Source organism: Miniopterus natalensis, chromosome 14 (genome assembly GCF_054644295.1).
Source record: "Miniopterus natalensis isolate mMinNat1 chromosome 14, mMinNat1.hap1, whole genome shotgun sequence".
In the NCBI taxonomy this organism is placed as follows: domain Eukaryota; kingdom Metazoa; phylum Chordata; class Mammalia; order Chiroptera; family Miniopteridae; genus Miniopterus; species Miniopterus natalensis.
Genome location: NC_142094.1, coordinates 45037260 through 45059157, shown reverse-complemented (window position 1 = coordinate 45059157; position 21898 = coordinate 45037260). Strand labels below are relative to the sequence as shown.

Sequence of the window (21898 nt, the reverse complement as noted above, 5' to 3'; positions counted from 1 at the left end):
CAAATCTGGAATCAGATGGACAGGATCTGGAGACAGGAGGCCCCAACCTAATTCTCATTCAAGGGGACCCTGTCAGGACTGGAACCTCTGCTGCGGGGAAGAAAGAATGTTGGGGTCTTTTTCTTTGCTTTCCCACTAACTTGTGTGGTCTCAGAAGTCTTGACAACTATGACGGTTTCTGCTGGGGCTGAGGGAAGGTTGTTGGCTAAAAAGCCCTTTCTCCCCATAGCTTGTCAGTGCAGTCACGTAGACAAAAGGCTTCTGACGAAAGCCCACTGCAGAGACCAGTGCCACTCAACAGTGAAGACAAGAAAGCCACAGGGCCTTTCCCTCCTGTCACTTACCCTTGTCTAACTGCATTGGGAGCCAGACAATCCGAGGGTGCTGTACTCCCCACTGTGAAGAGTGCACCCACACTTTCATGCTTTACAGGTCAAGGCCTGCTGCAAGAGATGGCCTACACTGTCCAGGGCCCACCAGGCCTGCCTGGGCCCCAGGGCCCCCCCGGCATCAGCAGGGTCTTCTCTGCCTACAGCAATGTGACTGAGGACCTCATGGACTTCTTCCGAAGTAAGAGCTTCCCCGATTGCTTTCCCAACATGTAACTTGCTGCATAGCCTCACATGGAGCCTGCTCCACAGGAACCAGTCTCCTGGAAAACCTCCATTCACATGTAAACCTTATTAACACTGAGATGCTAAAAATCTGTCAAATCCTAAACTTTGATTTCCTCCTACAAGCGCAAACTCTACTACCTATCTGTGAACGTATCACTTTATCTCCCCAGCTTCATGGTGACTGCTAGTCTAAGGCCAGTTTTCCCCTCTTGCAGCTTACGGAGCCATTCCTGGACCCCCTGGGCAGAAGGGAGAGGCTGGCATCCGAGGACTCAAAGGTAAGTGGTGGCGGGAAACCGCCACCAAATCCTAACAACCTCATGCTGAAAACCAGCTCCCCAGCCAGTGCTGGGCCGGGCTTGGGCTCTGTGCAGCTCCTCCAGGTCCCACACTCGTGCTTTACTTAGCATCTCTCTCCCCTCCTAGGTGAGAGGGGCCCTGCTGGGCCACCTGGCAGGCCTGGGCCACCCGGCGCTCAAGGGCCCAAGGGAGAAAAAGGAGACAAAGGTAAGCCTTGGCTGCCAGAGATCTGTTCCTTAGCAAGCCTGGAAAACTAAGGCAAATTACTAAAGGCAGACCCTGCCAGCAACGTAATTTGCTTAACAATCAGACAGCTGGGGAGAAAGAAAGGCGCATGCCAATGCAGGAGGAAAAGGAAAACCAATCTGGTATTGAGAGAGGGTAAACAATTTAAATAAATTGATAGTCTTACAAAAGGGTTTCAAGATAGTTTTGTAAGTAGTCGGTTGCCGTAATTGCCCAAGTTAAAGTCCCCACAGGCCACAAGATATTTTTTAACTTCATACCCATCTTCTAACACTCAGGTGACCAAGTCTATGCTGGGCGGAGGAGGAGAAGTATCGCCACCAAGCCATGAGCTGCCCTTGGCGGAACAGCCCCCAGACCAGTTCTTGCAATGGCTTATGGTGCTTAAGCCAAAATCTCTCCAAAGGATGAAAGCTGGAGTCTCAATCTCCTACTGACACAGCATAGCCAGTCAACTAAACACTTATTTTAGTCTGAAACAATATACACATATATGAATAATTCAAAGACACACAATCTGAAACAGCTTCGTTAGGTAGGCTCGAGTAGTTGCAGTCCTGCAGCACGAGACTGACTTCTCTGCTCTCTGCACCTGAGCTCCTTGGCTTCTCTAACACTCGTTCAAGCCCTAACCTAGGAAAGCCAGTTACACAGAAGTTGGCCCAGGAGTCCTTGATCTCTGCCTAAAAATGAGCCAGGAAAATGGAAGACCGGGATGGCAGGGGCCGCCTTCCAGGGGGCGACACCTGATTGGGGGGTATTCTGGTTAATGCCATAAAGCTGTGGTGTCAGCTCCTTCCTCCCCTTCACTCCAGTCACAGAAGAGTTGGCTAAGAAGCAACTCTTGCAACTGAAAAAGTTAAGAAATTCACTTCCCCTGAAGGTGGCTACAGGGTTTCAAATAGTTATTTCTCACTATATATATTGCCACTTGCTTAGAAACTTTGACTGTAGCTATAATCTGTATCCGTAGGCCTGTGCTAGAGTTTATAGATATGTTGTTCTGAACTGTTTGGGCTGCAGCAGACAGAGAAGGGAAGGGCAAGGAAGAGAGGAGGGAAAATAGAGTATCTTCTGCTTGGGGCAAGATGTCACCTCTGTTCTGCACTTAGGAAGTGGCATTGGGTACTGGGTGCAGTTGGTTTTTTAAGCACTTTTCAATGTCTAAAAATGTTAACGTGATCTATTAGATGAAAAGTCATTTCAAAAGTAAAATTTCCAATTAAAGGATTTTTCTTCTTTTTTAAATATTATGTGTAATGTGATCCATCGAACCAAAAGTTAAAAGAATATTTTGGTTTTGACTCTAACACTATTCCAAACACTATTCTGGGACACACTTTCTGGCATTTTGTTTAATAATTGAGATCGTTAAACGTAGACCTTTATCTGTAACAAATTACTCAATTTGGGCACTTAGAAAGCATCTGAAGGGTTTCCCTAAGCATAAGTTACTTGAAATAAACACACATGCAATAGATGAGCAAAAAGATTCTTTTCAATTAATGCAGTGATTTACCCTGGGGAAGGAATTACAACTGCAGAGCAAGTAATACAGATACCAAAACGCCTACTGGGGAAAAACGCACAAATATCAAATGCCCCACAGAAATGCTCAGTAAAATCCAACACGCAAGTTCAGAAGAGGCTACCCTGGCCAACTATTGAATTTGTGACAAAATGTGACACTCAGTCGCTGGATAATTTAAAGTGGGCTTAAATGAAAATCTACTTCTAACCTCTACTCTTGTAAAAGACTGGACTATTTTGTGTGTGTGTCCTCTCCTATCTCACATATTATCCTAGGAAAAACGTAACACTTAATTCCACTACATCAAACTGCTGGCAGCAACCACTAGTCAAGCACTAAACATTCTACATGGTCTGTTTGCCGCCTTTTTCATATCCTATAGTCACCTGCTCTGAATCAAAACAGGAATTCTAAAAAAAATGAGTTCATAAGGCCTTCAGAATTTCAGACTTTTTACTTCCCAATGAAAACTTACCATGTATAATAAATGACTACATTGTGTCTTTTTAACACTTTGGTTTTACCTAAAGGCTGAGTCCATTTATAGTCTTGTAATAGTAGTTTCGTGGGTTCAAGTATTATATTTCCTTGAATGATTCTTATCTTGATTAACCAGACATATGAGTTTCTTCCCTACTTACTAGACTGACCTTTCTAAGCTATCCAAAGTCTTCATAGAGTCCTAAGACCACGTGAAATAGGTGAAAGTCCAAACCTGCTTACCTTCTCCGAACAGAACCCAGAAAGAAAACGGGAAGATAATGTCCTCAGCTGAGGGCAATGACTCTGAGCCTCTTTTGTTTCTACTTATTTTTTTATTTATTTAAATATGTCTTTATTGATTTCAGAGAGAGGATGGGAGAGAGAAGGAGAAAAACATCAATGATGAGAGAGTCATTGATCGGCTGCCTCCTGCACGCCCCCTACTGAGGATCGAGTCCGAAACCCGGGCATGTGCCCTGACCAGGAATCGAACTGTGATCTCCTGGATCCTAGGTCAATGCTCAACCACTGAGCCACACCCGGCGGGCTCTTTTGAAGAAAAAACAACAGTTAAGAATGAGCTCAATAGTGTACAGTGCTCCAGGATTAGAAAATGACATGCTTTGCCTCCATCCAGTGAAGCTGAACACTAGCTAGATGATGCTGCCTAGTGTCTACTGAATCTTGCATGAACATATCAATGACAAAAATAGGTTATTTTTATTTTTAGCAAAAGTGAGGTCATATGGCTTGTGAAATGTTTGTTGAGAAAAATAACCCATCCCAAAGGGAAAAGGGAAATAAAAAATATGTACATATGTTGGTGGCAGTATTTTAAGCACCTCTAATAAGCCTGAAAGGGTCAGAAGACCTGCAGGACTGCAAGTGTTACAATATAACTTGGACCAAAAAAAAAAAGCTGCGTAACATTCTCACACATGAATCCAGTTTCAACGGTTCTCAATAAAAGACGGTTTTCTCAACATAGATTAAGAAACAACTTTATTTTTCATTTGTCAATCCCATGATTGAAAAGACACATTGCTCCCAAGTAGACAAGAGGCATAATCTGAAACAAAATTCCTTCTGAACATTTAGCTTGTGAAGTTATTACACTGCAAATCAAAGAAGGATCACGAAAAGCTGCAGCCAACATTTAAAACTGGTATAACATTCTACGAAAGCTTAGTAGCAGAAATTGTAAAGCTGTATCAAAACCATGTCAGCCACAGAAAAGCAACAATAGAGGCATTAACTGCTGTGCCTTAAACGTAAGCATTTAAAATATCCCATTTCCTATAAAAGATCATTTCCCAGAAAAGAATTAATTTATTTAATCAGAAGACTATTAGAGCTAGAACTAACTCTCCTCTTTCACCTCAGTTCTAGGTTTTCCTTTAATCAACACTATCTCTAGCTAATCGTTTGACAGAATTTGGCTTCTCAGAAGAGTCTTTGTCATTTAAGCACAGTGTGGAATGGGGGAAAGTGTGTAGTTACAAGGGAACTTAGAAGAGTACAAAAGACAGTTGCTTCTGAAACTCGCTGATGCTTGAGAAATCAGAGACCCTCCGTTAAAGTGGGTCTCATATGCCTGAGAGCTTTGTGCTTGAGGAAACACTACTTAGAGGTAGCTCTGGTTCTGGTTTATATTTAATTACAATTTGCTGTATACTGTCAGAGGAAAGTTCTAATATTTTCAGCAAAGTATAAGCACTCAATTTCCTCCTTACTCACCCTACAGCTTCCCCATAGAAAAGGGTAAGAAAAAGCTTAATTGTGACTCCATATAGAATAGCAGCTAATTCAGCAACTCACACTCAACTATGGATTGACAGGACTAGGAAAGGCAACCTGGTGCAACGAGCTGAGCTGGGCCTGCAGAGTGTGGCGGTCTGGTGCGCTCACAGCACGCAGGGCAGAGGGGAGCGTGAGCGATTAGGGTGCGTGTATGAAGAACTTGTTTTATGCACTTCATAGCACATTCTGCCACGGCAGCAGCCACCAAATCGGGAATGGGCCGACTGTATTCTTTGATTTCAAACAAGTCTGTGCCCTTCCCTGCTCCCCACCTGCACTACATGCAAGAAAGAGAGCTCACCATCATCTATGTGAGTACAGGGCCTAAGAAGAAACGGGCGGGATGGGCACGAACAGCATATTCTGTAACAGCACTTTTTGAAAAGACTTATAAACTTTAATTATTAAAATGAACATTTCACCTCTACATACGTATCATTTTGTAGTCCTGGGCCCACATCAATATGGTCATTTTTGAAAGAAGACTCGAGCATAATAAATACTGAACCCAAAGGGCAGATGCGACAGTTGCAAATAAACTGACCAGAATGTCAATCATTCTACTCCGAGTCACTCTCCTTTACTCAATATTCTGAGTGTCAACTTGAAAGAGACAAACAGAACCAAATACACAGGCCAAAGGGATTATGTGCCGCAGACTATTAAGCACACAGGATATAATTTAAATGATACTGGAAATTTCAAAAGGAGAAAGTGGTCTGAGAACCTTCCTCCTCTTTCCCTCTTCAAATAAATCATTAAATACACTGAGGAACTTTATACTGCCATTTTTATCATAACATAATCAATTTCCATCATCCTGAATATTACTTTATAAAGATTTATATTTTAAAAGGCTTTCAAAACATTTTTCAACCCAGCATTTGAGAATAAAGCATTGAAGGAGTTTTGTATACAGTAACACATTCATGTGACAGGTGTATGAACTTACAACCATACATAATATATGCGTGTGAGTGTATATATATATATGTATATATTTATATAAAAAACAAACTTGGCCAGAAGTTAAGGCTACCTACAAAGTTGTCCAAGTAAATTATGCTTGTCAAAACAATTACAAAAAGAAAATTACACATGCATTTAAATCATCTAAACCACTGACAAGGTTCAGCATTCAACGTTTTCAAATTAACTGCAAGAAAGTGCTACAGATATTTACATTTTCTTAATATGAATTAAGTGTTCCAAGTGTTCCCACAGTTATATTTAAATTTTCACCAGCATGAAATGTAATATAACAAAAACCGAAACGTGTATAATTTGGTACCTAGTACTCTTAAAAAAGGTTGCAAATGGCAGGCAGCAAGCATCACTTACTGTCTCACACACCACAGTACAGTCCATAATACTGTTTGACCTGACACGTGCTTGAAATTCTAAGCCTCAAGAGGGACTAAGAGTGAGCATTTCATTAATAATTACACATATCAGCAACCATATGATAAAGGTTTCAGGCTTTTCCCACTCAAAGTAAATAATTTAAACATGGAACAAAATAAAACCAAAATATAAATGACTTTATTTCAAAACAACTACGTCATTTCCAACATTTACCTAAATATTTTACTTAAATTGTTTTTAAAGTATTCTGAATAAATGCCTCTTTTAAAATCAATTTCAAAAAAAATACATTTATAAATATAACTCAAAGCCAGCAGGCCTCTGATAGAGTTTTCAATGAACAGAATTTGCTAAGATGGAAGATGTCATTTAACTAGCTCATGTATTATTTAAAAAATTAAGCTGGGAAAACTAAGTCCATGTATTTTTTTTAATTTGGTGAGTTTTACATTTCCAACTTGGCTATCTAAAAGCTATCTTTTTTTTTTCATGTTTCCAACTTTGTATAACATGCTTTAGGATGAAAATTCTATCAAGTGGTAATAGAAGCAAGATTTAAAAAACAATAATGCTTAATACTAAGGATGTTTCGTCCCTGTTGAATCAAAGAAGAAAATCCTATTTTAGATTCAATTGAAATTTAGTGTTTTAGGCACTATCTTAATAAAATTAGCACCCTTGATTGTTAGCTCATGCCTAAACAGGTAATTATTTTAGATTACTGAAATAATTTTTCTCTTTTAAATATTTAAAGATAAAATTGATTTATTTAATGAATCGGTATTCTATTTTGAGCAACTCATAGCTTTTTCATGACAGCGATCTACCAAAAGAAAATTATTGCAACTCTCTACAGCAGAGCTTCAACTATAGAATTCAGGCCTCATTGAGAAAAAAGATATTTGCCAATACTAAGTGACATAACAGGTTTTTGTTTTAAATAAGTTTAAACATTATATCTCTAAGAGTTTTTCAGGTAACAGTGTCTAAAGAACACAATTTTTAAGATTAATATACAGAATTACCTTAGGGAATTACTGCAGGATGCTGCTACGCCAACAAGGCCCAGCATCTGTTAGTTCCTTTCCCTTCATCTCTGCTAAACAAACAAGACAGACAAAAAAACACCTAGGAGGTGAGGCAGGTGATTGTCTTCGTGCACTCTACCGCAGACTGTGGCAGATGGAGAGAATAAAATGACATATTTTAAAAGCCAAACCAGACCACAGAACGCTTCCCAGGGTCACGAGCCAGTGGAATGCAAGCTTGGAATAGGATAGAATTTGGAAATTCGGCTCTGTGCTGACGGGTTAAGGCATTCAGACTCCCCGGTCATTTTAAAGAACACTTCCTGTTCCTGCAGTTTCCTGGCAAATTCTTCTTCCAGTGTCTTAAAAAGGAAGCGAAAAGGAAATTATGTACTGGTATTACAAACAGAATTTACTGTGGAAGCCAAGATAAAGCTATTTGCCCCAAACACATTCTCTGTATATTATCCTACGGAAGACCAGGCTGCTTGATAGTTAGGATCAAAGGCTGGGCACAGCCACACTAATGGCTAACTTGAGTCAATTACTTAACTTCTCTATCTTACAGAATCATTTCACTCTTCTTCCATAAGCAGGGAAAACACTACTTACCCCACTGGGTTGCTGTGTGAGGGTTAAATGTGATGATGAGGTACTTTATACATACCTGGCACTCCGTAGATGGCACCTATTCTTAACTACTATCTGTCACTCCCATCTGGACTTAGCATTTTCTATTTTTTATTTTGATTATTGATGTGCATATCTTTTCTCCCACACTGGACTGACTATAAGCTGTCTGAAGGTAAAACCTAAATCAGATTTATCTTTATGTCCCCACAATGCAGAGCAAATATAAGTGCTTGATAAATATCTGAGGTATCAATGACTTTGCGGATAAGAGACTCAGGGATAAAGTGCTGCCATAGAGGGCAATCAAAGCATAGAAGATGGAAGGTTACAAGGTTTCTCAGAAAAAAATGAAACGAGTTAGTCTTGAAGGAAAGATAAGAAATTGATAGGCAGGAGGGAAGGCACACCAACAGAGGGAGCGGAAGCAGCGCAGAGGCAGGAAACTGCCAAGGTGGTGTGAGCAACGGTGATTACACCCAATGCTGGAACATGAATTGGGAACAAAGCGGTTAGTGGGAGATGAAGCTACAAAGGTTGACTGTGGCCAATGTGTGGCACTATAAGGCTTAAAAGTCAGACTGAGGCATTTACATTTTTTCTGCTAGAACTCAAGTTTTCCCAGTACCACTGTGACAGTATCAGAGATGCTCTTGAGGGTCCATGTTCTGGGGATGGCAGACAAGTAGGAAAAAGGAAAGGGAACTAGACACCAGAAGGCCCATTAGGACATTACTGAACTGTAAGCAAGTAGTAAGATAACAATATGAAAAAGAGAAATATTATGATTAAATACGGGGTATCATGGAAATGAAAAATAATTCAGGTTTCTAGCCCAGATGTCAAATAAGAGAATAGAAATGTGGGAAGAAATCTGTTGATGGGTGGGATGCAGAGAGGGGGAACGGGTGAGATGAAGATGAAGATGAAGAAAAAAGGGTGTTTAGTTTTATCGCCACTGAGTTTACAATCTTTAGTCAACATTCAACAGGTGAGTAATGATCATTTACAACGTGCAGGAACTATTCTGGAAGTTAGGTATATATATCAGTGACCAAAGAGATAATGTCCTGGCTTTCAAGGAGCCTACGCTCCTGTGAGAGAAGACAAACAATAAACAAATGTATCTGGTGGTAATGAAAGGGCATGGAGTCTATTTTATATATAGTGATCAAAGAAAAGAACCTTTGATGAGGTGATATTGGAGCAGAGGCCTGAGTGAAATGAGGAGTGAAACATCCAGGTGGAAAACAAGAGCCCTGAGAATGAACCAAAAATAGTAAAACAATAAACAATAGCAGCAATAGCAACCATTCACTGAATCCTGACCACGCTCAAGTCCTGGGACTGCTGCTGTGCACACATCGCTTCTTTCACCCGTCTTAACCCCACTAAGACATGCAGTGGCGTTCCTGTTTTACAATAAGGAGAACTGGGCTTAGAAATGCTAAGTGACAAAATCAATCAGTGTCGACACTGAGATTTGAATCCAGATCTGAATTTGTGCTCTATACACCCCCTTCTCCACAAGTTTTGGGACTGTCCTTAAAAATGCAACAGCTGAAGCCATGACTAGCTACGAGATCATCAAGGTAAAGAAAAGAGCTAAGGATGTAAAACTGGGAAATGCCTACATTTCAGGTGACCAGAAGACAAAGGTGATAAAGAGCACAAAGAAGAGAGTATGTCACAAAAGTCAGGGGAGAAGAGAATTTTAAGAAACAAGATTTTTAATCAGAAATTAGATCATGCCATGGGATCTGGTTATTAGAAACTCACTTGTGACCTGCTAAAGTTCAACTTGGGAGTTTGAGGTGAAAGCTAGACTGCAAAGAGTTAAAAGAAACTAGAGAAAGGGACTTCTCACTGTTTACTCTTCCACACCTTTTGAATTCTGAACCACATGAACCTATTACCTATTCAAGAATTTAACAATAAATAAAATTTAAATTAAAAAGCCACACTATCAACGGACATGGTCATTTCATTTCCTCTAGAAACCCCTAACAGGTGCTAAAAACATATTTAGGTGCTAAAAACATATTTTTGTAATTGGTTAATTGGATGAATAAAAGAAAGGAATGGTTGACATGTATAGCAGGCAAGAAACCCAAGAGAAAATAAAGGTTTAAGTTTGAGAGTTAACAAAGGGAGAGGATCAGATAGTGATAGCAAACACTAAATGGTTGACCAACTGGACCAAGCTCTCAGGGAGTCCAGAGCAAATAAGGAATCTGGCTGGCTGGTTAGATAAAGGAGGGGAAGCCATTCCTATTTTATTAGACTGTCCAATTATATAGCACCCAATGGCCTTGCAATCTGGCTCCTGTTAGCCTGTCTAGAACAAGCAGTCATTCCTTCCTTCCTTCTTTCCCTCTCGAATGCCTACACACCCTACACTGCACAGAAACACGCACCCCTAATGCTCGAATGATATGAGCTGCTTACAATTCCTGCACATCAACTGCACTCATTCTCTTCTCTGTACTTCAACTGCCTCATCCCACCCCAATCCATCTGTCCACCCAGTCAGCTCTCACTCATCCTTCGAGCCTCACCCGCCTCACAAGGCGTCTTCTCTCTAAAGCTTCCTAGGCTCCCAGGCAGACTGCAGCACTCCCCCTCCTTTGCTTGCTCACTGTGCTCCTCTCCTGTGTCTTGAACTTAACTCCCTCAGAGCAATGATCCTACTGATCTGTAATTGCTTGTCACTGGATTCTGAACTTCGGGGGACAGAGACTTTGTCTCCTCACCTCTGTATCTCCTGTTCCTGACATATATAGGTAAAGAACCAACAGCTGGGAAGATGAGTGGGTGGATGGGTGGATGGGTGGATGGATGGATGGATGGATGGATGGATGGATGGATGGATGGATGGACGGACGGACAGACGAATGCAAACATATTTTAATTAAAACTTTTTAAATTACCTTTTTCCTAGGTCTCAGTTTCTCTCTCCATTCTTTTAATTCCTGGCTGTGTTCCTCATCTAACTCCTTTAGTTTCTGAGTCTCATGCTCAACCAAAAGGTGGCATTTTTCATTCTGAAAATAAAGTTTGGATTAAAAAACTTCAGATCAACAAAGCAATTTTTCACAAACATAATTATCTTCCAAAATAATAAATTATTCATCAAACACTAGGCGATTACTGAGGTTTAAATTCTCCTCTAAAAACCAAGGGCCAAGAATTATGAAATGAGTCATAGCTTCATTTTTGAAGTTCAGAAGCTGGGTCTATTACCACATGAAAAGAACTGAAAGAGAAAGAATTAGTTTGATCCTGCTTTCCCTTTCAAAGGTTTGCTCATAAAACTGACACTTCAGGAGGCAGCTTGTATGCATTGTACCTGCTGGTGCCAAACATAGGATTCAGAACTCTTCTGCTCTGGTAAATTAGGCAACTACGTAAAGTATCCACAACGCATACTCTACTCTGAAGTTTTAAACACTTTAGGCTATATACTAGATGTGCTGCGAATTCCAAGTAAGGTCCAAATATAATCCTCTCTAAAGTAACCTTTAAATTTCTTAGGGAAAAAGTCTCATAGGCTTAGTTTATCACCTTTTTCATAAACCTAGAAGAAAATGAACTATTTCTCCCTAAATGAAATTTCAAATTCAGAATCTGACATAACTGCTTACATCACTTTGAAAACTTTGTTCATCTTCTTTGCAAAATATATTAAAAATACTCAATACTGCTTTTGAAAGATTCAACTTCTGAGGTTATAATTTAGCTTCATGCTATATTAACCATAGTTATAGAAAATCTAAACAAGTGATTGTCATTTGGGTCTACAGAGGAACAAATCCCAGCATTTTCATGAGTAAGGTGCAGTTTACTTAGGTTAGCTATCCTTTCCCCAAAACCTGTGCTGTCCGTCTACTACCAGTTTTGTCTTCGTGCTCCTGTATCTAACCTGCAGCTGATGCAGCTCTCGGACGTTGGCTTCACACTGCAACTGAAGATCCCGCATTTGATTTTCATGTTTTTGATGCTGAGCCATTCTCTCATTTTTCTGCCTCTTTTCTTCCTGAGCAGCAAACTGTAAATAAGAAAAGTAAAAGTAAATATGGTTAACAAGCAATGTAACTTCTGCATCTTCCAAAGGCATAATTAAGGAATTTACCAAACCTTAAAGTACAATAAATTAGAGCTGCATGTAATAATATGCTGTGACTCAAAGCTGGAGTCTGTATGATGGGAAGGGAGGACTTCTGACTAAAACTTTCTTCCTCCTACCTGCTCAGTGACCTCAGTTACTCTGTGTGTGGAACCTGTGATTATAGAAATACAGTGAGGCCACATATTTTTACTTAAAAAGTTGTCCAAGTCATCTCATTCCCAGGGCTAGTCTTAGGAACAGTATAGTCCAGGATCTGGTGTGGGGCATGGGAGGGAGGGCTCTGCCCTCTGTCATCACCACCCTAGGAAGACTAAGTTGGTACATGCCACATATCTAGTAGCCCCAACCCACAGAGTCAAAGTGAACATCAATAAATGCAAGGTGGCTCTAAATGTTTACAGCACAATTATGTGACATGTCTAAACATCATTCAAATTTTTTTAACCTAAAACAGAGTAATTTGCTTATTTACCTGTTTAATTTTTTCACGGTCCTGATCTGGTGTGGCTGTGGAGTTAATTCTCAAACTTTTCTTAAACATGGCCATTCGAGTCTTGGCTTCACTGCGCTGAATCTTAGGTAGTCTTGCTCTTTCTTGAGTCTGTCTGTTTTTCAATTCCTCAATAAGTCGTTGATTGTAACGCTGCATTTGTTCCGTTTCCTAAGAAAGTTTTAAACAGAATCCAGTGATGTAGATATAATTTAATACTCAGTACCCACGCATATGCTCAAACATGCCATTTTGCTGTTGTTGTTTCCCAAAATTACTCTCTTCCTTGCTGCATACAAATTGGCAAAATATTAGGCAAAAAATAATTTATAAGAAAAACAAAACTATTAGTAATAAGAGTCTTATGTTGAAGCTCCCTTTTACTAAGTACAGGGAGTCCACATTTTTGAGATACCTGAACCATAAATAGAGCCACAATAGCTACCTTTGAGAACAAGATGAAGATTATCAAGGTCATTAGGCATTATAATTAGTTACCTTCCATGGAGTTTGTAGAAAAGTTTGCAATCATGCTCAACATATAATTAATTACTCCAAACTTCATCAAAGACATTTTAGGATAAAATAAAGAAATCTGAAATGCATTCTCTAAGAAATATAAGTTTCAAAAATAAAATTCTCACTCTGCAAACTTTAAAATGAACAAAAAAGTAAATAAATTTTCCTTTCATTAACCTTCTCATGGCGCTTAAGTAACTGATGTCTTTGCATGAAATACTGATCTTTAAGTTGCTGTTTGAGCAGCTGGTGCTTTTCTTGTAAGTGTCGTTCTTCAAGCTCCCAAATTGCAGCTTCTCGAGCTAGAAGAAGAAAGCAGTTTTCAAAATATCACTTTGACCTTTTTACTAATGTACTTTGGTCTTCACTTTAATATTTACATAAATTTACATAAGAGTGTTCTATATACATTAACTCATACACATGCTGAAATTCTGAGCTATAAATGAAATATTACCAATGTAAAGATAATATCTATTAGTACTTTCAGTTCTGTTCTAATGTCCTGTAACAGAGAGTGCCCCACCCCTAATACCAAAATTCCATTTCATCACCTTCATGAGAAATTAAAAAAAGAAATGTAAGCTATTTCTTAGGGGAACTAAGTGCTTAAAATCCCATTCTATCATATAGCCATTAAGTATACCAACAATTATAAGACATAATGAGTATATAAATTATTCAGGTATATTTCTAGCATCATCTGGACAAAAATGTGTTTTAAGGATTAAGTTTATGTTCACTCCTACAGTCATAACGGACTTCTGTATCTCACGGTGTTTCTTAATTTTATAATTTTTTCCCCTCTTATTTACCTCAACTTTCTTTATCTTTCCCTCTACCACTCTGGCAAAGGAAAGCATTCAAATAACTTTCAAGGTGCATCTGAGCAACGTCTCTGAGCTACTCCACATTTACACATGTGCTGTGTAATTTCACGCACCTCTCATGAGCTGCTGCTTGTTGTTCAGGCACTCTCGTTCAATATTGGCTAACTCTGCCTTCTGCTGCTGGATGATCTTTTTCAGAGAGCCATCTAATTCCTGCTGTTGCTTCTGAACAAACTCTTGTTCCTATTAGACATAGTTAACCATCAGTTAATAAGTATTTACTAAGCAAAACATCCATTTAGCTATATGACTGCATATATATGACTACATGGTTATCAAGATTTCTAAACCAAGTTTCTAAAGTTAGTGAAATTTTTTAAATACCAAGATTATACAGTGTATATATAAATGTATTAATCAGTCAATTCAAGCCCAGAAAAAAGTACCAAAATACATATTATTCTGAACTCATTATTAAGCATACAAAAAAGTCTATTATCCACTCATAATTTAAATGCCCTGTTACAATGACATCTTTGGGAAATAAATTTACATCCTTTAAAACCAACTATCCATCCCACGATGGTGTGGATAAGCATGAACAAGCACGAAATGCCCTTTAGAGAGAAAGGCAATGAAGAGCAAGTAAGTAAAACAGATACCAGAATTTTAAACTCTCCATTTTTCTAACAAATAAAGAATCAGGAAGAAATACCATGCCTACACTAAGAGAGAAAGACAGTTTCTATATCGACAGCCTGTGCCTAAAAAGAATAGTTTGAGGACTTAATAAGAAAGAGTGCATTGCCAGAGAAATGTGACCTAGGAATAGGAAACTGAGCTACATTTATAAATCTATAAACAAAATTCCTTACAATCAGAGAACATTACTAGCATGTTTGGGATTCACTCACTCATTTAACAAATATTGACTAAGTGTACATACTACTTGCTTAAATGCCAAATTTATGCTTTAAAAATATCCTTTGGTTACTGTGTAAGAAAGGAAATGTTAAAGTGACTTATGGTCATTGTGCTAGAATATACATTTACTGAAGAAAAGGAACAATATCTAAATTGAAGAAATGTAAATTTTGCCAGTAAATGTTTGGATCTCCATCCCTCTCTTGGCAGTTTACAGCAGTGTGCAATTAGCTCAAAGGATATTCTGATTAATTTGAGTGTGGGTTTTAAAATTTAGTGTCAAAGCTCCACTTCACCTATAATCCCTCCTCTTGTACATCCTAGAGAAGATAAAACCCCAAGATCCTTTTTGGAACTATTTTTTAGGCCTTAAACAGAGTCTCACAGATCTAGATCACAACCCGCCTGGCCTTCAATGCACAAAGAACAAGTCTAGCAGTGCTCCTCGAGACGCCTGCCTTACTACTGTCTCTGGAGGTAAGAATCGGGTCTTAGCATCCATGACGCCCTGTTAAATTAACTCCGAGTCAGGAATGCTGCTGTCTCATCTGCATCCTAATTTGTATTTTAGCATAAATGTAAATATACAGTACAAAAAATACTAATGAATTGCCTCTGTAAAATACAATTGCCAACTTGACTACAGACACTTATATAACTTTATCACAGCAAAAAATAAACAAACATTTAAACTACATAGAATAAGGCCTTTTGAGTTTTAAAGAGATGCAAAAATCTCTCTGTCTTTTAAGCAGCTACAACAAAGAAAGTTGTTCAAATTTCTCTTTGTCCTAAAATAAATATCACTTGTAATAAAAACTGTTTTTCTAATTTCATTATAAAATTTCTACATGCAAACTTGTTAAATAAACTTACATTAACCTGCAGACATATCACAGAGTTCTCTTTTGTTGAACATTTTTGCCATTGGTTTGCATAAAGAACTTTAAAAAAAAAAAAAATGCATGGCCCTGGGCAGGTGGCTCAGTTGGCTGCAGTATCACCCCATACACCAAAAGGTTTCGGGTTCAATCCCTGGTCAGGGCACATAGTGGAGGCAACCAATTGATGTTTAACATTGATGTTCCTCTCTTTCTCCTCTTTTTTCTCTCTCTCCTCTTTTTCTCTCTTTGTCTCTTCTTTCCTCTCTAAAAATCAACAAGAAAATATATCCTCAGGTGAGGATAAATATATATATGGCCCGGCCAGTGTGGCTCAACAGTTGAGCATCAACCTAGGATCCAGGAGATCTCAGTTCGATTCCGTCAGGGCACATGCCCGGGATGCGGGCTCGATACCCAGTTGAGGGCATGCTGGAGGCAGCGGATCACTGATGTTTCTCTCTCTCTCCCTCTCCCTTCCTCTCTTTGAAATCAATAAAGATATATTTAAAAAATAATAATAATAAAATGTGTGTTGTGTACAGAAACAATGGGTCCAAATTAGCCAGCATAAATACAAATATCACATTTAGGCTCAAAGAACTCTATTGCAAAAGTACAAGATAGGACGAATACATATTTATGTGAAAATTTAAAAGTATATACAAACCAGTGCCACGGAAATATAATTTCTTGTCAGCGCAATTTTTGGTCACATTACTATAACATATTTATGTCTAGATAAATAATATAATAATTAAATTAAAAGAAAACCTTTATTAAGCAATAGTGGGCCCCTTCTCTTAATATTGCACTTTTAAAAGTTCAAAAGTATACCACAGAAAACTCAACACTGGGAATAAAGGGTCCAGAGACCATCCTATACAATGAATGCCCGAGGGAGCTACAGAAGCATGCTGCAAAGCAGCTCACAACAAGTGAGGGAAAAGAAGAGCTAAGACTGTATAAAAGCAGACAGAGCTGCACTGCTCTGCTCCAGAAGGCAAAATACAAATCGCCAGGTAAGAGTCAAAGTAGGCAACATATGGAAGTGCTTGCTAACAACCAGAGCTAGGAAAAACACCAGCTGCCTTACAGAGCTACAGACTTGAATAATTAAGCCGAGTCTGGACGATTCCATAGTCAAGGATAATGCACAAATAATTTTTTACAGTAAAGCTAAAAATTACCTGAAAGATCCCTTACATATTAATATATTTTATTACCTCAAAAGAAATGAAATTTTAATATTATTGCATTTTCATTAAATTTCCTTCAAAAGCCAAATATAATATCGTCACAATGGGATTTTTTAATTAGAAATTACTCTTAGGCTCTATATGAAAAGTGATGTTACATTTCAAAAAGACTGTACAAATTACATTCATCCTACAAAATATTAAGAAACGAGTCTGATTACTAGGAGTAATAAATAATTTTTAAATGGACACATGAATTGTAAAATGAGTGCCCTTTAAATGTACAAGTTTGAATTTTGATAAGTAACTTTATCATATTAAGACAGCTATGAACATGAAAAATACAACTTTGGGTTCTAGAAAACTGTAAGAAAGGGTTATGATATATTGGGCTATTTGTACAGAATTTGATCATTTTAATGCAAAAGAAAAACTAAAAATGGTAATGATCAGAAAAGTGATCGTAATTCATAATTTCTCCCTCTCGTTAAAAAAAACATTTTTTTTGTTTACTCTTTTAGAAAACTATAGAGTCCAACAGCTGCCAATAAAAAAAAAAAGTCTAATTTCAGGAGAGGGGAAACGAAGGGGTTGAAATCAAGCTGTATTCTATCTACTCCAGTTTTGTATATCAAGCATCACAAACAAAAATTACAGTGTTAAGTGAGCTAGCCGCTTTCCTATAAAAACTGAGAGAGAGAATACAGCCTGGAATTCCAGACTTAATTTAAAACTACAACAAAGAGGATAGCCACTCACTATTCATTACGGGCAATTTGAATAGTGAAAACTAGAGTTAAATGGAACTAAAATCACCACTTTTAATAGGGCTTTTCTGACCATATCCATAATCAAAACATCTACATATACGCAATCAAAATGTCACTTCACACAAAGATGAAAACCTGATCACAGCATTCCATTTCTCACATGTGCAAAGCTCATAAAATACTATTGGGAAGATATGTCTTGAAAAATATGAAAATCTCAAAGTTAAAATTTGTGCTCAGGTAGACAGAAAAGAACACTGTATTAGAAGTATTCTAGTTCAGGTCTACCATTAATCTCTTGGTGACTTCAGGCAGGTCACTTGACTTCTGTGCCTTGATTTCTTCATCTGTAAAATGAATACACTCCATCCCTACATTAGGGCGGTGGCAGTAAGGATCAAATGTGAAAACTGAAGAACACTGTTCTATAGAGGTCAAGTTACCATTGTTTTGTCATTACTGACATTATCATCTATCGATCTTCTAAGATTTTAACGAATAAAGCTAGCACTGAAAAGGCACATGTGAGCCAGAGACAGCAGGGAAAACAGGAGAAGGCATCCTCCTACAGGCACGCGGGACTTACGTCCTGCAATTGGGCGTTGAAGACTGCACAAGATGACAACTGAAAAGACTGAATCATGACCTGAGCAAGACCCTGTGGATCAGAATACAGCGCACCTCCCAGGTGAGAATATAGTTGAATGACTTTTTGTAAATGGAAAAATAATAATACAAATGTTGAGTTTCTTGAGGCCTGGAACAGAGGGGCCTCCTTCTCCTCTGTAAAATGAAGGATTTGAACTAGATCAGTGGTTTCCAACTCTAGTTTGCTGGTGCTGTTTTTTAAATCAGTCAAACCTTCTTTTTAAAAACTCACCAAAAATACATAAAACTTATAAAACAGATAAAAAGTAGTGCTGCTTGAGTTGAAGTGGAAGCAGGGCCCCAGAGCCCCACAGTCCTCACTTTTTGAAGGAATCTCGAGGTGCTTCTTCCAAACTCAAGAGCTCCTGGAAACACAATTTGAAAACCACTGGACCAGATGATGAAATATATTCTAGCTCCATGACTATGTGGCTATTATTTATAAATGCTCAAAAAAGTTTAAAATAGACTCTGTAACCAAGTTTTAGCAGTAGCTAAAGAGAAATACTTCTGAATTTGTTAGACTACTAAGTTCTTTATTAAATTTACCCCCCAAAAATGTATTATTGCTTTTAGCTTTTGTTGGAAAATACAGGCTAGCACTCAAAATTATATGAATAATCGCCAACAAAGTTTCACTAAAGCGTAGGATCACCCAATTCATTCAACACTAAATTCTCGACTTCAACTCTACAGTCTGATGTATTACCTTTGGAAATTTAATCAGTCTGTATTCCTTTACAAGGCAAAAACATTATTATTATTATTATTATTATTATTATTATTATAATATCTGGTTTGAAATCCAAATTATCCAAAAATGTATGTACAACCAGCAAGGACTTCCTTTTCACCTAATAACAAGACATGGCCAACAACCACTAAGCTAGGCTGGTTAGAGTTTAGATTTGGCACAGAAAGCGTTGCTTAAATATGAGAGGCAGCATGGTACAGTGGTTCAATGTATGAAATGTGGAACCAAACCTGCCTGGACAGAAATTCTGGTTCTACATTAACCAGATGTGTGACCTTGGAAAAGTCACTCGACCTTCCTATGCTTTAGCTCCCTCACTGTAGGATGGAGGTAATAAGAGTAACTACCTCATATGATGTGAGGTTAAATGAGTTTATACAGGTAAAGCATTTAGAACAGTGCTTGACACAGTAAATGCTGTTTGCTATTTAGTGACCACACTGGCCAAGACAAACTTTTCACTATTAAAATCTTAAATTCTGAGATATTTTTCTTATTTTTCATGGTGTTAAAATAGTCTTTCCTTTGAAATGATGGTGACAAGTAAATGCAGTTTTAAAATATCCTAACTCGGCAAAAATAAATTTTTTTTAATGGCAATCCATTTGTCATGGCCTCCAATGTTTTTGGTTATTTTTATGTTTCTTTTCATGGGTATGTAAAATTTAAAAGTCTAGACACCACTTTTTAAGTTACGCAAAAGCACATTAAAAAGATAATATAAAACAACAGTTAATACATATTCCATGTCTCTTCTTTTCATTGACATATGTAACTACAAATTAAACTCACTTTTCTTTGCCTCCAGGCTGAGTACAAACTTAATTAAAAGAAAGTTGATTCCTAGTATAAACCTTGTAGAGTCATATGAAACAATTCTACAAGAATATGCTGAAAATACTAATTTACCTAATTTAATAAAGAATTCACCCATCTTAATTGGCTCAGCCTTATAAGCTAGAATCAAATTTATATGGGTAAAAACAGTCTATTTTATTTTTAACTCTAGATTCTGAGTCAAAAAGAAAAACAAAAGACTTAATATTTAAAATTGAGTCTTAAGTTACTTTTGTAGTTGAGTTTAACAGTAATACATGTTTGATCTACCATTTAACATTACACTATATTTTAACTTTGAACTTTTTAGAAATAATAGGCATTCTCTTCATACTCACCCTCCATATTTTTCTGTCCTGAATATCTTTGATCAAACACTGACATTATTACTTAAAAATGTAAGCTTCCATTATGATTAAAATAATAATACAGTGGATTATACATTAGCATACTTGTTTATTTCATCTGGAGTCAGCTTTCCAAACATTCCACTTAACTTCCTATTAGCAACTTAAATGTCACCATTAGTGTGCATTTAGTGCTACGTAAAGAACACTCTGGGAACCTTTCTATGAGGAAAAGTCAATACCATATAATAAGTACACTTAGAAACTACCCTTTCACCCATGGTTTACTGAGCTGTGAGAATAATGCTGCTTTCTGTTTTTAGTAGCATTAAGCTGCTGCTGTTACCTGAGCATGCTGGATTTGTGCAAGCTCCTCTTTCCTGCGTTTCATGAGCTCTTTTCTCAGCTCTTTGGGTGCTCTCTCCACTTCATTTATAACCTACAGTGTATAAGCATGCAGGAGGTGGGGAAATAATACTTTCTCCACAGCAAGCATTTAAGTGAGCAGACAAGCTACAAGTGAAATATTAAAGCTGTTAAAAAGTTGAACATGCATTAGCATTAGCATAGGTGTTAGTTTGGTGAAAAAGAATGAAAGGACAGAACATGCTTAATCTCAGTGCAGAAAAGGGACATTACACCATGTAGAAGTTAATTAGTTGCTTAATCATCCCTATATATATAATTCCCTCTTAAAGATCCAAAGACAGTCAGTAAAGGATTACTTACAGCACTGATGCTGAACTAAAGGTAATAAGCTTCACTGACCTCGTAAAATTATAAACATATCTATTGACACTGTTTGAAATAGTGGGCATAAGGAAAGCTAATGCCACTTATAAAAGCAAAACATTTCATAATTGGTTTGATAAAACTAAAGAAATAATTTTAAATAAAATCCATTAAATGAGGCCAAAAGAAAAACAAAAGGGAAAGTAAGCCTTAGAATACACAAAGGAGAAACAAATGGATACTACATTTTCTTTTTCATTAAACACGCCATTTTATACACAGTGTGATAAAAATGAATATATCTGATGATTTTGTGTTGGATTAGAATAACATTCTCCTTTGCTGACAATTTAAGCCAAGCTTAATTGTCAAGTTTAAAATCAGTAATATAAGCACTCATAAAATAACAGTTTAATATGCTGATTTATTATACCCAATAAAGCATATTATAAAATGAAGTATATTTTAGAACTCCTTCTTTTAAATCATTTCAAAATTCTAGATATGTATTCCACCTAAAAACAGACCTGTAATCCAACTATGAAAAACGGTCATGTGTTTACACAAGTAGAAGCACCAAAAGCAACCCAATTCCAAATCACCACATGCTATTTATTGATGGTCCATGAAAGAGAATGATTTTGATTTAACACTGTATTTAAAATTTCCCATCAGTAATTCCTCATGAAACCAAATCACCATTAAAAGGAAGAGACTCCCCAAATGCAAGAAGTTTAGTGATATGGAAAAAAAATACATAATATAATTATTTAAAATATGCATTATCATTACCTCAAACATATTCACTGGCTAAAACCCTCCTACCCAAAACAGTAAC

At 37.5% G+C, this 21898-nt stretch overlaps 2 protein-coding genes across 3 annotated transcripts in view; one reads left to right on the top strand and one right to left on the bottom strand.

Annotated features, from left to right (window-relative positions):
- Nucleotides 1-2411, top strand: part of COL17A1 (collagen type XVII alpha 1 chain) — a 47266-nt gene extending 44855 nt beyond the window's left edge. The window contains exons 51-54 of the mRNA XM_087823928.1: nucleotides 433-570; nucleotides 833-895; nucleotides 1044-1124; nucleotides 1442-2411. Coding sequence (XP_087680054.1) covers nucleotides 433-570; nucleotides 833-895; nucleotides 1044-1124; nucleotides 1442-1494 — 335 coding nt within the window. The 3' untranslated portion in view covers nucleotides 1495-2411. The remainder of the gene's footprint in view (nucleotides 1-432; nucleotides 571-832; nucleotides 896-1043; nucleotides 1125-1441) is intronic.
- A 1751-nt stretch (nucleotides 2412-4162) lies between these two features.
- The window catches only part of SLK (STE20 like kinase), a 44184-nt gene continuing 26448 nt past the window's right edge, over nucleotides 4163-21898 (bottom strand). Inside the window, exons 13-19 of one of the 2 annotated variants that reach the window (XM_016219940.2) lie at nucleotides 20675-20767; nucleotides 14082-14211; nucleotides 13316-13440; nucleotides 12602-12790; nucleotides 11923-12048; nucleotides 10931-11044; nucleotides 4163-7732 (exon numbers count right to left, since the gene is read on the bottom strand). In XM_016219940.2, the coding sequence (XP_016075426.1) occupies nucleotides 7586-7732; nucleotides 10931-11044; nucleotides 11923-12048; nucleotides 12602-12790; nucleotides 13316-13440; nucleotides 14082-14211; nucleotides 20675-20767 (924 nt within the window). In that variant the 3' untranslated portion in view covers nucleotides 4163-7585. The remainder of the gene's footprint in view (nucleotides 7733-10930; nucleotides 11045-11922; nucleotides 12049-12601; nucleotides 12791-13315; nucleotides 13441-14081; nucleotides 14212-20674; nucleotides 20768-21898) is intronic. The other variant, XM_016219941.2, reaches the window with a different exon arrangement.